This window comes from Rhinopithecus roxellana, chromosome 4 (assembly GCF_007565055.1).
Source record: "Rhinopithecus roxellana isolate Shanxi Qingling chromosome 4, ASM756505v1, whole genome shotgun sequence".
NCBI lineage: Eukaryota > Metazoa > Chordata > Mammalia > Primates > Cercopithecidae > Rhinopithecus > Rhinopithecus roxellana.
In genome coordinates this window covers 175,249,397-175,263,369 of record NC_044552.1, presented here as the reverse complement: position 1 = coordinate 175,263,369, position 13,973 = coordinate 175,249,397, and the positions used below count along the sequence as shown (strand labels likewise).

General features: G+C 38.0%; 1 protein-coding gene across 2 annotated transcripts in view; it reads right to left on the bottom strand.

Moving 5' to 3' along the window:
• The window catches only part of RGS17 (regulator of G protein signaling 17), a 119,727-nt gene that overhangs the window by 23,961 nt on the left and 81,793 nt on the right, over positions 1-13,973 (bottom strand). For both annotated transcript variants that reach the window (XM_010358184.2, XM_030929073.1), the window contains one exon: positions 9,402-9,545. In XM_010358184.2, coding sequence (XP_010356486.1) covers positions 9,402-9,520 — 119 coding nt within the window. In that variant the 5' untranslated portion in view covers positions 9,521-9,545. The remainder of the gene's footprint in view (positions 1-9,401; positions 9,546-13,973) is intronic.

The following is a 13,973-nucleotide window of genomic DNA, read 5'->3' as shown; positions in this document are numbered from 1 at the left end:
TAGGTACATTAGTAATCTCATTTTACTGAGGAAGAAACTGAGACTCAGTAAGTAACTTGCCAAAGGTTTCATAGTTACATGTGATAAAACTGGAATGTACCCAGGTCTGTAAAATTCCAGTGCCACTGGTCTTTCCTTATCCCATACAGCCTCTTAAAAGTCAGCTTTCTGAGGAAGACATGCCATTAGCATTTGTGTGTAATTGTCAAATCTGGCAAGACTACCTCTAGAATGAAACACTTGAAGTTACTGTTCCACTATTACTATGGAATTGGCAATTAAATGGCTCTGTATTTTTAAATAATCTATATTGCTTTGGCTGGGAGCAGTGGCTCACACCTGTAATCCCAGCAATTTGGGAGGCTGAGGCAGGCAGATCCTGAGGTCAGGAGTTTGAGACTAGCCTGGCCAACATGGTGAAACCCTGTCTCCACTAAAAATACAAAAAAAAAAAATTAGCCAGGTGTGGTGGTGTGCGCCTGTAGTCCCAGTTACTCGGGAGACTGAGGCAAGAGAACCGCTTGAACCTGGCAGGCAGAGATTGCAGTGGGCCAAGACTGCACCACTGCACTCCAGCCTGGGTGACAAAGCAAGACTCTCTCTCTCCAAAAAAAAAAAAAAAAAAGTATATCACTTTATACACAAAGTGTCAGTGACAGAAATTTGTGTTTCACTTAGGAACAGACGTTTCCATGCAAAAAGATGTACATTAATACATAATATATTAATATCTGAAACAAAGATATGGATTTTATAGCATTTATACATGCTATAATTTATAGCACCCAGTCCAGCAGAATTATAAAATCAATTTCATTTTCGCAAAAAGTGAATTTGATTTTCTTATCTGACAAAAACAGAACAAGTAATTCTTGAATCATGTGCTAAAGTAGCAGGCAGATTGTAATAGGTCTACCACACCTAGACCATGAAAGACGGTAGGTTAGGCCCATAAGAAATAATGAAGAATTTTAATGGGAGAAGCAAAAGTAGGGCTAATACTTAATGTAATCAGGTGTAACACAACTATGAAATTTTATAAATAAGGGTAGCAAAGAAGTCAACCTCATTTTTGCATTATTGATTGGAATTTTCTGGAGGAAGTTCTTAAATATTGTGCAGGTAGCTAATAAAGCTAACCTGGATTTGGAACGGCTGAATTTCATATTGCCTTGGAAAATGAATAATTTGCTTTGAATGAGTCAGGAAGGAAACTCCAACTTCTCTCAAAGCAAACCTTCACCCTGAAGGAGGAGCATATGGGGTCTCAGAGCCTTTAAAGAGGGGCTCGCTCATTTTCTCTGTCAGGAGCTTTTCTTTCTCCAAGTTCTTCCTTGTTGTACATCTTACAGAGAAGCTTGATTCTCTCAAAGTTCACCAAGAAGCCCCTCTAGTTGGTCAAATCACAAAATGTTTTATGATTCTTATTGTATTGGACTTCCCTGGTATATGTGCAACCTCAGACTTCCCTTTGTGAAACTCTCAATTCTCTTGGCTTCTGTAACAGTCCCTTGCTGTGTTTTATTTTATTTCTCTGAGACAGGGTCTCACTCAGGCTGGAGTGCAGTCATGTGATCATGGCTCACTGCAGCCTCAACTCCTGGGCTCGAGTCATCCTCCTACATCACTCTCCTGAGTAGCTGGGACTACAGGTGTGTACTACCACACTCGGCTAATTTTTAAATTTTTTTGTAGAGATGGGGACTCACTATGCTGCCTCGGCTGGTCTCGAACTCCTGGGTTCAAACTTTCCTCCTGCCATGTCCTCCCAAAGTGCTAGGATTATAGTTGTGGGCCACTGTGCCTGGGCCCCTTGCTGCATTTTGCATGTCATTTCTCACATCACCTCTTCTCCACGTTCTGTGTTTGCAACTCTCTCACTCCTCCATTGTTCTTTAAATGTGGTGCGTCCTGAGGTTTCTGTCTGTAGCTCCCTGCTTTTCACCCTGGAATACTCACCAGGGCCAATCATTCTAATCTCTTGCAACTGATGAGTCCCAGATTGTCATATTTCATCCATGCTTGCCTTGCAAGCTTCAAATTCATTTATACAACTAACTCTTGGATACCTCAATCAGAGCAAGTTGAACTCGTCTTTGTATCCTTGGCCTAAATAACTTCCTATTGCAGTGTCCTCTCATTTGATGGGATCACCAGCAACCCAGCTACTCATGCAAGCAATATGGAGTCATCCTTCTCTTTCTCGTCTATCACTAATTCTTGGCAGTATATCCTAATTTTTTCTTGAAAATGCACTTCTCTCCATCCCTTTTATTGTCTCCTTATGTTGGGCCTCACCATGTCTCACCAAGGCTATTATAAAAGTCTCTAACATCCCCCTTACTTTTTGTATTTTCCTTCCAAACATTTTCCATTCCCTCAGGAGAACACTTAAAATATAAAATGGACTTTGTCCCCTCCTTACTTAAAACTCTTCAATTGCTTCCCATCTCTAAAAAGGTGTAAACTCCTTAATGAGGTTTAAAAGATATTTGATTATTTGTCACTGCCTATCTCACTAGTCTTCTATTTTGTTCTTCTTGATTTTGTATCCCACAAATACTAAACAGATTTAGTGCTCCCTACCCAAATTCATGCCCCTCTGTACTACTAATTAGTACTACTACTTTTAAACACACACACACACACACACACACACACACGCGTGCATGAAGAAAAACGGTGCATAAAAATAATCTGGTGACCTGGGAGAATATGCCTGTAATTTTTGAAAAGAATTTCTGTGACACAAGTTTTTATATTTCATAAAGTAGGCTCAAATGGCAAATCCAAATCCATCACCCATTCAACAAATGTTAAATGCCTACTAATATTGATCAAATAATGTAAGCCAAAATGTATTTATATACATATACATATATATATATAATTTATTTATTTATTTATTTTTCATTTTTTTGGAGACAGAGTCTCTCTCTGTAATCGAGGCTGGAGTGCAATGGCGCGATCTTGGCTCACTGCAGCCTCAGCCTCCCAGGTTCAAGCGATTCTCCTGCCTTAGCCTCCTGAGTAGCTGGGATTAGAGGGACACGCCACCATACCAGCTAATGTTTGTATTTTTAGTAGAGACGGGATTTCACCATGTTGGTCAGGCTGGTCTTGAACTCCTGACCTCATGATCCACCCACCTCAGCCTCCCAAAGGGCTGGGATTACAGGCATAAGTCACTATGCCTGGCCTATTTTTTGCTATTTTGATGCATGAAACTTCAGTTACCTGTTTACAAAAATGCCTGGCAGCAATGACCAATATTGAGCTTTGTGAATTCAAACACAAGATCTACATACTATAATTTTTACTGAAGGTATTAACCTAAAAAACGAAAACATGGGGCAGACAGGAGTATCACTCGTATAAAAAATGGTTCAGTGGGTTGGTGAGTCAAACGCTGACCTTTCATGTGTTCAGCCTTTTCTAGGGCAGAGGGTATGAACAGCACCAGCCCACTACCAAGGTCATCCCTGAAGCTCTGGTACCTCCTGGCCCATCCAGACATAGACAGTCCTCACCACATTGCCACGTAGGGTGAGTCAGCTTTGATTGAAATTTGGATTTTTTGTCCAGGTCTGAACCTTGAAGCTGACTGGGGTATCTGGGGTCAGCAGATCTCACCGTGCACAGCCCTGTCACCAAATGCACCTGCCACCTCTTTATCTACAGTTTCTTCCTCCTGTCCTCTTGGGACTCTGGATTTCTTCACCAGAGTGAGGCTCCTTCTACCATTAACTCTCATTCAGTCCCATAGTCCTATTGTCCCCTCTGGTTTTGTGTATATGGCCTGAGAAACTTGGGTTCATTTTGATAGATATCTTTTGATTGTGTAAAGTTGATATAACTGATAAAGACATTGAGGAAATGTACCCATGCCATGGCAAGATGGAGTTTCCAAACTGGAGACTTCTGTATTGCTTCTTTGTAAGTGGTACGTATGACGGTCTGTTTACAAGTACTCTGGAAATCCTGTGCAGTGTGAGTTACTCTGCAGGAATAACATATTCTGCCATGTGAGATGAATCAGCTCTCCGAGGGTGACAGGCACAGAGGAAACCACGTATTCCCTGGTGCCTCAGATGAAATGATTCACCTTGCATGTGTGAGGAGTTTTACTTCCAGGGAGTGGTTTCTTTACCATGGTGCAGGCATGGATTTTTGTTTTTCCTTTCAAAAAATATCCTTTGACTTTTAAAGCATGCATCTTAGTATTTCCTTTGGCAGAGAGCTAAAGTGTGACAGCATCAGAGGATAAAATAGGACATTATTTTTGCACTGTTTTGAATTATAGAGGCCATGGTACTTGTTAGAAATGGAGGGAGGGGCAGTCCAAAGCATATTTATGAAGTACTTAACATTTACTTAGTGAGATCCATCCCATGGTCTGGAAACTCTGGGAACCAATGTATCCAAAAGAGAGACAATTTTAGCTTTCCAAAGGCTAGCTAATTTACTAAATTCAGTCTGTGACCAATCTCTCCTGAGAAGAGTCCAGTGCAGTTGGCCAAATCTCGTGGGCAATACCCAGGAGTGCATGAGATTGTGAATTCAACTGGTAAAGGTGTATTTGGAAATGGCTCATATCAAACCTGGAAATGAAAATTTGGAAGTGTCACATTAAAATGAACGAAACAATGGACTAGACATTCAGAGGCTTGCATCTCAGTTCCACTTCACACCCTAATGGGTCTACCGACATCAGCAAGCCATCAGTTTCCTTACCTGTAAAAATAGATACAACATTTTCCAAACATTGTTGTTGCTGTTGTTTTTTCAAATGAAAGCTTATACCTAAGTCTAATTTATAAAGTAGCTAAAGACAGAACCATTCTCTTGGTAACTGCAAGCTGGAGCCAGGGCTATGGCCAGTGATATTTCATTCTTCACCTCCCCACAGCCATCATCTCACTACCATGATGATCTCACTACCAAGCAGAGGGCAACGTAAACATTTTGGAGAGATGGTAGCTGAGGTCTCTGGAGTTCTAATTTTTACACAGGTAACCCTGTCTTGCTTGATGGGACACCCACAGAAGCATCCAGTATTAAAAGAGGAATTAGTACCTGAAGATTTCATGTGAAAAAGTAGCATGAGTTATTTTAATGCAACCTCTGAATGATGTTGCAAGAGAGTTCGTAGGACAATTTGAAAATGAGCTTCAAGCTCATAATAAACTTTGAAAGCTCTGTGGCCATTTTTGATGCCCCTCCTTTTTGTAAGCACACAGCAGTTTCTAGTCTGCCCTGCATTTTTATATGTGTTATCTCATGTGTGAGCATCTGAACAACCTCACTGTTTCACACTGTCCTGACTGAAGGCAGTTTGAGAGGAGCCTTCAGTATCTTTCAAAGATTTCTTTCTTATAAAGAAAAAGGAAGAAGGTTACTATCTGAAGAAACAAGACATTCCACTTGCCAGTGTCAACCTTGAACCTGCAGACAAATGGTCTTGACAAAATGGTCTCTTCACCCTAGCTTAGTCCCATGAATAGAGGGTCTTGCATGTTTATAGATTGTCCATTTTATGCCCTGGATTTAGGTATCCATTGCTTATGTATTTAAGGATGTTAATGGTTCTAAACCTCATCCTCCTGTTTTCTCTTCTTTAATTGCAAGGGCTATGAGGAGAAAAAGGAGATAAGGAGAGAGACTGATGTAGGGGGGAGAAAGTGCCTCTATGACAGAGATAGAGAATGGTCAGTCTAAGTCACTATGAAGCCTGTCTAAACAGTTTAGAATTTTCAAAGAAACTGGGGAACAATTCAGCAGTTATGTACTCACTGTCTGTATCCTCCCCTCCAAAAATGTGATGGTAATATTATAAAGACAGGAATCAATTTAAAAATGAGAGAAGAGCTGACGATGAAATATGAATGAGAAGTGCAAATTTGAGGAAAATGTAACATTGTTAAAAAACCCATAACATGAAGCTTAGGGTGAAGTATTTGTACTTATTACTAGATATAGAAATTTATTTTCCTACCACTCTTATTTCCTTAAAAGGAAGTAAATTCAGCCACATGACAACTGCTCCCATTCACGAATGACAGTTACTTCATATTTTGATTTCTAACATTTTTTTTTAGTCCCTAAATTACATTTTTAGTGTTTCTTTTTGTTCTGCTCCTTTGACCTAGCCTGGAAAATCTGAAGAACATTTATTTCTTTTTCTTTTTACTCCAAAAAGCCTTTATAATTTTCTTTTATAAACCTGAAGTACAAAAATAATGGTACTTTAAAAACATATGGGTAAAGGACATTTTCATTTGTAATAAGACAATATAGTCATAATTAAAATCCATAGTTCAAGGAACCTTAACTTTTATCCTTTAAAAAAAAAATTAAGTGGCCAGGCACAGTGGCTCATGCCTGTAAATCCCAGCACTTTGAGAGGTTGAGGCATGAGGATTGCTTGAGCCCAGGAGTTCAAGACCAGCCCAAGCAACATAGCAAGACGCTGACTCCACTGAAAAAAAAAAAAAAAAAAAAAATTAGCCAAGTGTGGTGCATGCACCTGTAGTCCCAGCTACTGGGGAGGCAGAGGAGGGAGGATCATTTGAGCCCAGGAGTTGGAGCTTGCAGTGAGCTGTGATTTTGCCACAGCAATCAAGCCTGCATGACAGAGCAGATTTTGTCTCAAATATAAATAAATACATAATAATCAAGTGGTTTATAATTATTAGAAATTATCTATCATTTATCATATACAGAAGGACTTGTAAATTTACAGACTATACATTTTATGGCCTAGACTTAGGCATCCAATATTCATTGACAACAAATGCAGTTCCTGACAAGGGTATTGCTAGACTAGAGCTAACAGAGCATGGAGCCAATGTACCCAATGTTTGGGGATCCACTCTAGAGGTGTAGAGAGTTGATGCAGCTTCCAAAAGCTATTTTTTTCTTCAGCCATTGTCTGTGTACTGCAATAATCTCATGCTCATGTGTTAATGTTAAATGTTCTGTTATTTAATACATCCTTTAAAAACTGATAAAAGCAAATCTCCCTAAATATTTATATGGCAGCTAATATATATAGCACAAAGAAACTTCAGTATTCTATCTGTTCTGGTGTTTTAATCTCAAAGCAATTCAGAAATAAGTTTTGGCAGCTAAGGAAAATTATATACTGATTACAGGAACCTGGTATAGTGCAAATGAGCAATAGAAGTCTATTCTTCAACCTTGTGTAACAATATATTGGTGATGTTTTATACAGAACTTAAAAAAAATAGCTTTCTTTTCCAAGATAATTTTTATGTTATAGCTACAAACTGATCTTTTTTAAAAACATTATTTCAAGCCATTTCTTCTTTAAAGTGATCTTTATTTTTCAATATGAAGTGTCCCATAGCCCAGGGAGCTAACTCTTATTAAATGCTTACTATGTGTCAGACACTGTTCTCGGCTTGTTATGTATTTTATCTCATTTAATTTTACAATGACCTTATGAGGCAGGGATTTTTATTACTGGCATTTAACTAACTTGCTGAAGGTCATGCAGATAGAGATGGGTGAGGATAAGATTTGAAGTCCGGCAGTCTGACTTCAGAACCACTATAGTAAGTCACTACATGGTACTTCACAGATTAAGACCAGAGCTAGATAATCTCTTTAGGCATGACACAGAAAAAGATTTACACAACTATGACTGAAATATTTACTTCATCTCAAACTCTGTTTCCTCTGTCTTAAATTATTAAGGCTTAAGAATGAAATAAAACTAATTATGTATATGATGTGATTTGGCTGTGTCCCCACCCAAATCCCATTTGAATTGTAGCTCTCACAATCCCATCTGTCATGGGAAGGATGCGGTGGGAAGTAACTGAATCATGGGGATGGTTTTTTCCCATGCTGTCCTCATGACAGTGGATAAATCTCATGAGTTCTGATGGTTTCATAAAGGGCAGTTCCCCTGCACATGCACTCTTGCCTGCCACCATGTAAGATGTGCCTTTGATCCTCCTTTTCCTTCTGCCATGATTATGAGGCCTCCCCAGCCCTGTGGATCTGTGAGTCCACTAAACCTCTTTTTCTTTATAAATTACCCAGTCTTGGGTACTTCTTTATAGCAGTATAAAAATGGACTAATACAGTATGACTTTCTGTAACAAAGAATCATCATCTGGGAAGCAATATTGATATTTATAAAAACTACTTAAGCTTTCCAGATTACTGCAATATCTGATGTTTTTCTGGAACTGGAGTTTTCTAGAGTGGATGGAGCTTGTTCATCACCAAGGTACCACTCTAGTACAGCCTTCTTTACCTTCTATTTTGGCCCCAATGATACAACGTTTTGCCATATCAAAAGAAAAAAAAACCTCAACATATATTGGGAAACTGTAGAGATAATACACAGAGAGATGACGCCAACATAGGTGCCTTTCTTTAGGTTCTGAATTAGTCTGGGGAGACCCAGAAGACCACTGTTGGGCTAGAAGATCCACTTGTAAACTGGATTTTAAAAGACCCCAAAATGTATGGTTCAAAAAGTCTAGCATCCCCTTGAAGAATCTCACCTGCATAAATGTTAGGTACTTTATGAATCTGGAACCCGAGCAGGTTCTCTGAGTTCCCTGGGTCATGGGCGTTTAGCACTAGACGGCCCCTTGGGAATTAGCTTGTCTAATTCTTCATCTTTTTGCCAATGAGGAAATCAAAGAACAAAGAGATTATGAGTTTGCAAGATGTCCCAGAGCCTGCAGTGATAACACTGCAATGGGAAGTAGGTTCTCTGGCTCTAATTTCAGGATTTTTCAATGAACTGAGTTGGACTTCATTCCAAGCACAGCCACTGACCTTTTAGATAGGTGGTTGTGAGTGAGTGACTCTTTTCTCTCTGTCCTTATTGGCAGGAATTCTGGGCAGAGGTTGTTACCCTGACTTACAGTTATCTGGTCATGCAGTTGAAAGCTCAACACCCTATCAAGTAGCAGCAGAGAACTAAAAAAAAAAAAAACACATACACACATTCAATACTACATGCAGTGTTACTAGATGTTATTTTAATGTTCTTGACTGTAACATTGGAGAATATTGGTTATTGATAAATACCTATGTAACTAAAATCTTATTTTCACCCAAATCTTTAAGAAGCATGAATGGAGAAAAACATGATATAAAACACATACCTCTTTTTTTTTTTTTTTTTTTTTTTTTAACCTTATTATCAATTTAAATGTAGATTTGGGGGAAATATATATTTTCTTTGTGGAAGTGTTTGCATTAAACCAATGATAGACTTCAATAAGTCCTACTTGCAAAGAAAGAACAAAAAAAGACATGTTGAGAAGTTTCTACAGTTCTGAGATTATGGCATGCCTGTTCACGCTAGTGCCTGCCAAGCCTAGGTGTGGCATCCTACAGGTAACATGACATACCAGGAGCAGCTGCAACAACAGCACCAACAAAAGCAACAGGTGTTGTTGGGCCTCTGGTTTCCAGGCGCTTGAGACACAGCAGGTGTTCCTTCATTTTGGGACTGCTGCCTTTTTCGCATTTCAGCTACTTCAGGACCCAATTGGCTGAAAGAGATTAAAAAAAAACAAAAATTGGGTATGAAAAAAGCAATAAGGATAAGTTACCTATGTTGAAGGAAGGCTCATTTCACTAAGGGAGGAGGGAGATAATTTAAGAAAAGGTAAAACAAGGAAGCTTGAGAAGTCAAACTAAAAATTCTCGGGAAAGCTTTTTAGAAGAATGTACTAAAAACTTTGGGGAGGAACATCTACCATGATCTGCTGCATAAAATTATAGCAACAAAGTTGCCATGTAATCAAGATTGTTGGTAAAGTAAATATGATAAGGTTTGAAAATTTATTTTTAACTTCCTTCTTTACTCAAGAATGATTAAGTCTACCTTTTTTATGGACACCATTCAGTGATTATAGAGGGTATATGTAACTCGTTTTTCCACTAATGTTTACAGTAAGATAAACTGAGCTTTACAAATGATTGTTGCATGGTTTCTAACTATATAAGAGTATGAGGAAGATCAAGTTTATTCTTGGCCCCCTCTCACTTCCTTTGAAACACTCAATATCCTTTTTGGCACTTTTGACTCATCCTCCAGAGGCCTAACCTTAATAACATTACCAAAGGGCCTTATTTTCTGTTAGGTGTCAGTGTTGGAAAGGCATTAGCTTCTCTTCCTCCATCCCCCAAATTTATTGTTATTTAATGGAGACTCGGGGGAAAATAAAAGTCATCAAATTCAGGGGAATTACTCTGGTGGAATTTATATATCATGGCAGATAAAATAAATATTGGGATACAGAGTGTCTTATCTGTGATCTTACAAATAAGGCCAAATGAGTTGCTACCTATTTATAGGACCAATCCTGATCTAAGACTGTGTTGAGGATTAAAATAAAAAGTTTCATCTTAGAGTGGTATGAAATTTAGCATGAACTCTTAGAAAAAGTAATGCAATCTACTGAATGATGTTTTTCATAAATATGTCATGTATGTAAATCATACACATATATTGTCAAATGTGTGGCTGAGAGCAGTACTTATTAAAACTATAAAGTGCTTCAGGTTATTCTGGCATTATGAGCTCGTTATTTTAAAATGATATTTTCAGTTCTGAATACAATGATAAACACTTTAAAAAATACTGTGTTCTTGAAAACCAGATAATCACATTTTTCAACCAGAAACAGAGCAGAGAAGCACAGTGGTAGGTAAATGGGGTCTAAAGCCACAGTCATTCTGCAATTCGGATATTGAAACAGAAGCGGGCAAAGGTCCCACACTCCAGTGAGGTGTCGGATGCTCCCCTAGGAGGAGTGGGAGTCTGATTCCAGGTTGCCCACATAAAATCAGGGGCTGTGATTGTGCCATTCACAAAAAAGTACTGAAAAAATAATTTCTGCTATTCAGTAATACCTAGCTGCAGAAAGGGTAGGATGCAGAAAAAGCCATCCACATTAGACTTCAGCCAATCAGCTTATTTGTTCAGTGACTGCGTCAGGGAATTTTCCAAAATCACTGCCAGATGGCAGGGAATCCTGAGATACTGATAAAAGAGCTGCTTCAAGACTAAGGGTCTTAAGGGGATTAGTGGAAACAAATGAAAAGCATTATATTATGAAGAGTAAGTGACAGTAAGAAATACGTCTCTCACTCAGTGTGTTACCTGATAGCAAAAATCCACATTAACACCAGAAAACAGATAACCAACCCAACAATTAGGAGATTAATATGTTCCTGATCAAGTGGTAATAACAGAATCACCTAAAATTAGTTTAACAAACATATATTTAAGATAAACAATGTGATAAAGAAAAGAATACAATTTAAATGGGAGAACAATAAATTAGAAAACATATCTGACTTCCCCTTTTCCAATTTGGATGCCTTTTGGATATTTGCACCTCCAGGTTTATTGCAGCACTATTCACGATAGTCAAGGTGTCCAAAACCGAGGTGTCCAAAATTAGATTAATGAATAAAGAAAATGCGGTATACATACATCATGGAATACTAATTTAGCCATTACAAAGAATGAAACCCTGTCATTCACAGCAACAGGGATGGAACTGGAAGACATTATATTAAGTGAAATAAGCAAAGAACAGAAAGTTAAATACCACATATTCTCACTCATATGTAGAAGTTTAAAAAACATTGATTTCATAGAAGTAAAAAGAAGGGCATAGCATACCAGAGGCGGCGAAGGGTAGGAGTAAAGGAGGGATATGGACACATTTTTTAAGGGATATAAAATGGCAGCTAGATAGGAGGAATAAGTTCTAGTGTTCTACATCACTGTAGGATGACTAAAGTCAACAATAATATATAGTTTCAAATAGCTGGAAGGAGGATATAGAAAATTCCCAACAGAATAATGATAAATGTTTGAGATGATGAATATGCTAATGACCCTGACCTTATCACTCTACATTTTATGTACTGGAACATCATTATGTACCCCATGAATATGTACAATTATTATTTGTCAATTAAAAACAAATAATAAAATAAAATAAATTATAAAACAAAAATTGGCAAATATGAAATAAGACAAGACATAATGGGAATGTAAAAACAAACACAAATAGCTATCAAAAGATTTACACATAATCAGCTCTTTCCCAAACAATCCCAAAGATGGTGCCAAGGAATATACTCAGAATTCAGCAAAGAGTGATAAAAAGCTAAACATGAAAAGAGAATTGAGATAAGTAGACCAGTAACATTGAAAGGTCCCAATATACACCCAACAAGATTTTCTTCATAAGGGGAGATATAATGGATTGTCAGGAAAGTCATAATATTTTAAGGAAAATTGGCCAAGAACTCCCTACAATTGGAAGAAAACAAAACAGAACAAAGCCTCATATAAAGGAGTATGCCACATGCTGAGTAGAATGAATAAAAATAAAAATAAATCTACACTTATACACAAAATAGTAAAAACACATCTAGACAATAAAGACAAAAGCTGAATTACCCACACACAAGTAATACTTTGATTGACCGTGGACTTTCCATGAGCAATATTAGATGCTGAAGACGGTGGGCAATGGAGTAATGTGTTCCAAGTGCTGAGTAATAATAATCATCCTACAATTTTATATGCAGCTAAATAAAAATTCAAGAGTGAAGATTATTTCTGATAAACTCACTGAGTAGATTACTCAAATATTTGCTGGAACCTACTTCAGTCAGAAGAAAACAAAATTAGAGGGAAGGAGTAGAATATAAGAAACAGAACTGAAATTGGTAAAATAGGATGCTGAACTTAATGACCTGGCTAAAATAAAAGTACGTTTCTGTTTAGATACACTCAATAATGAAATTTAAGATTACATCAATTACGAAAATGAGTGGACTGCCCTAACCCTCTAATGAAACAGATTTTGTAGACATCTCAATGTCCCCATATTATTAAGTCCCACAGTTATTTTGCCATCTCCTTCTGGGCCAACAGCATTTTACACTACAATGGACTGAAGTTGCCCCTCCAAAATCTATTTGTTGAACTCCAAACCCCCATTGTGATGGTATTAAAAGCTGGGGCCTTTGGGAGGTAATTAGCTCATGATAGTTGAGCTCTCATGTATGGGATTAGTGCCCTTATAAGAAGAGGCCAGAGAACTGGATTGCTTTTCCCCACCATGTGAGGATACAGAAAGACAATCTTCTACAACTAGGAAGCAGGCCCTCACCAGACACCAAAGAAGCCACCAACTTGATCTTGGACTTCCCAGCCACCAAAACTGTGAGAAACAAATTTATGTTGTTTTTAAGCTACCCAACTATGATACTTTGTCTATATTAGTCCAAACTGACTATTTTAACTCCACCCTCTTTGAAATACTTTCTTCTCTGGCCTCCTGGGCACCACACTCACCTGTCTTTCTCATCATTTCTTTGCAGTCTACTTCCTTGTTTCCTTTTCATCTTCCTCGATTCCAAATTTTGAATGGCCACAGTGTTCTTTCTTCTCTATCACTTCTTTTATGAACTCATTGAGACTTTTTTGGGTCTACCAGCTTTCTGTACAAAATCCTCAAATTTACATGCCCAGTGAAGATAATTTTCCTGAATTCAGGATGCATATATCCAACTACCTACTCAATATCTTCACTTGGCTTTCTCAAACTTAACATGCTCTAATCTGCCCTCATTATCTTTTCCCAAAAAAGTGTTCTTCCCACAGTTTTCCCAATTTTAGTGAATGAAAGCCTCATCCTTCTCATTATTCACACCAAAAAACCCTGGACTCATCCTTGACTCCTCTATTCCATTTAGATGTCACATCAGCAGATCAGCAAATGTAAGACTTCTAAACTGGTATCTCCCACCCATCTTCTGTTTCTACCACTTCCTGTCTCCTTCTATTACAATTCCATTTTATTCTCTTCTCAAGACAGCAGCCAGTATGAGCCTTTCAAACCTAAGTTAGATAATTTCAGCAAAGACTCTTCCATTCAAATCCAATC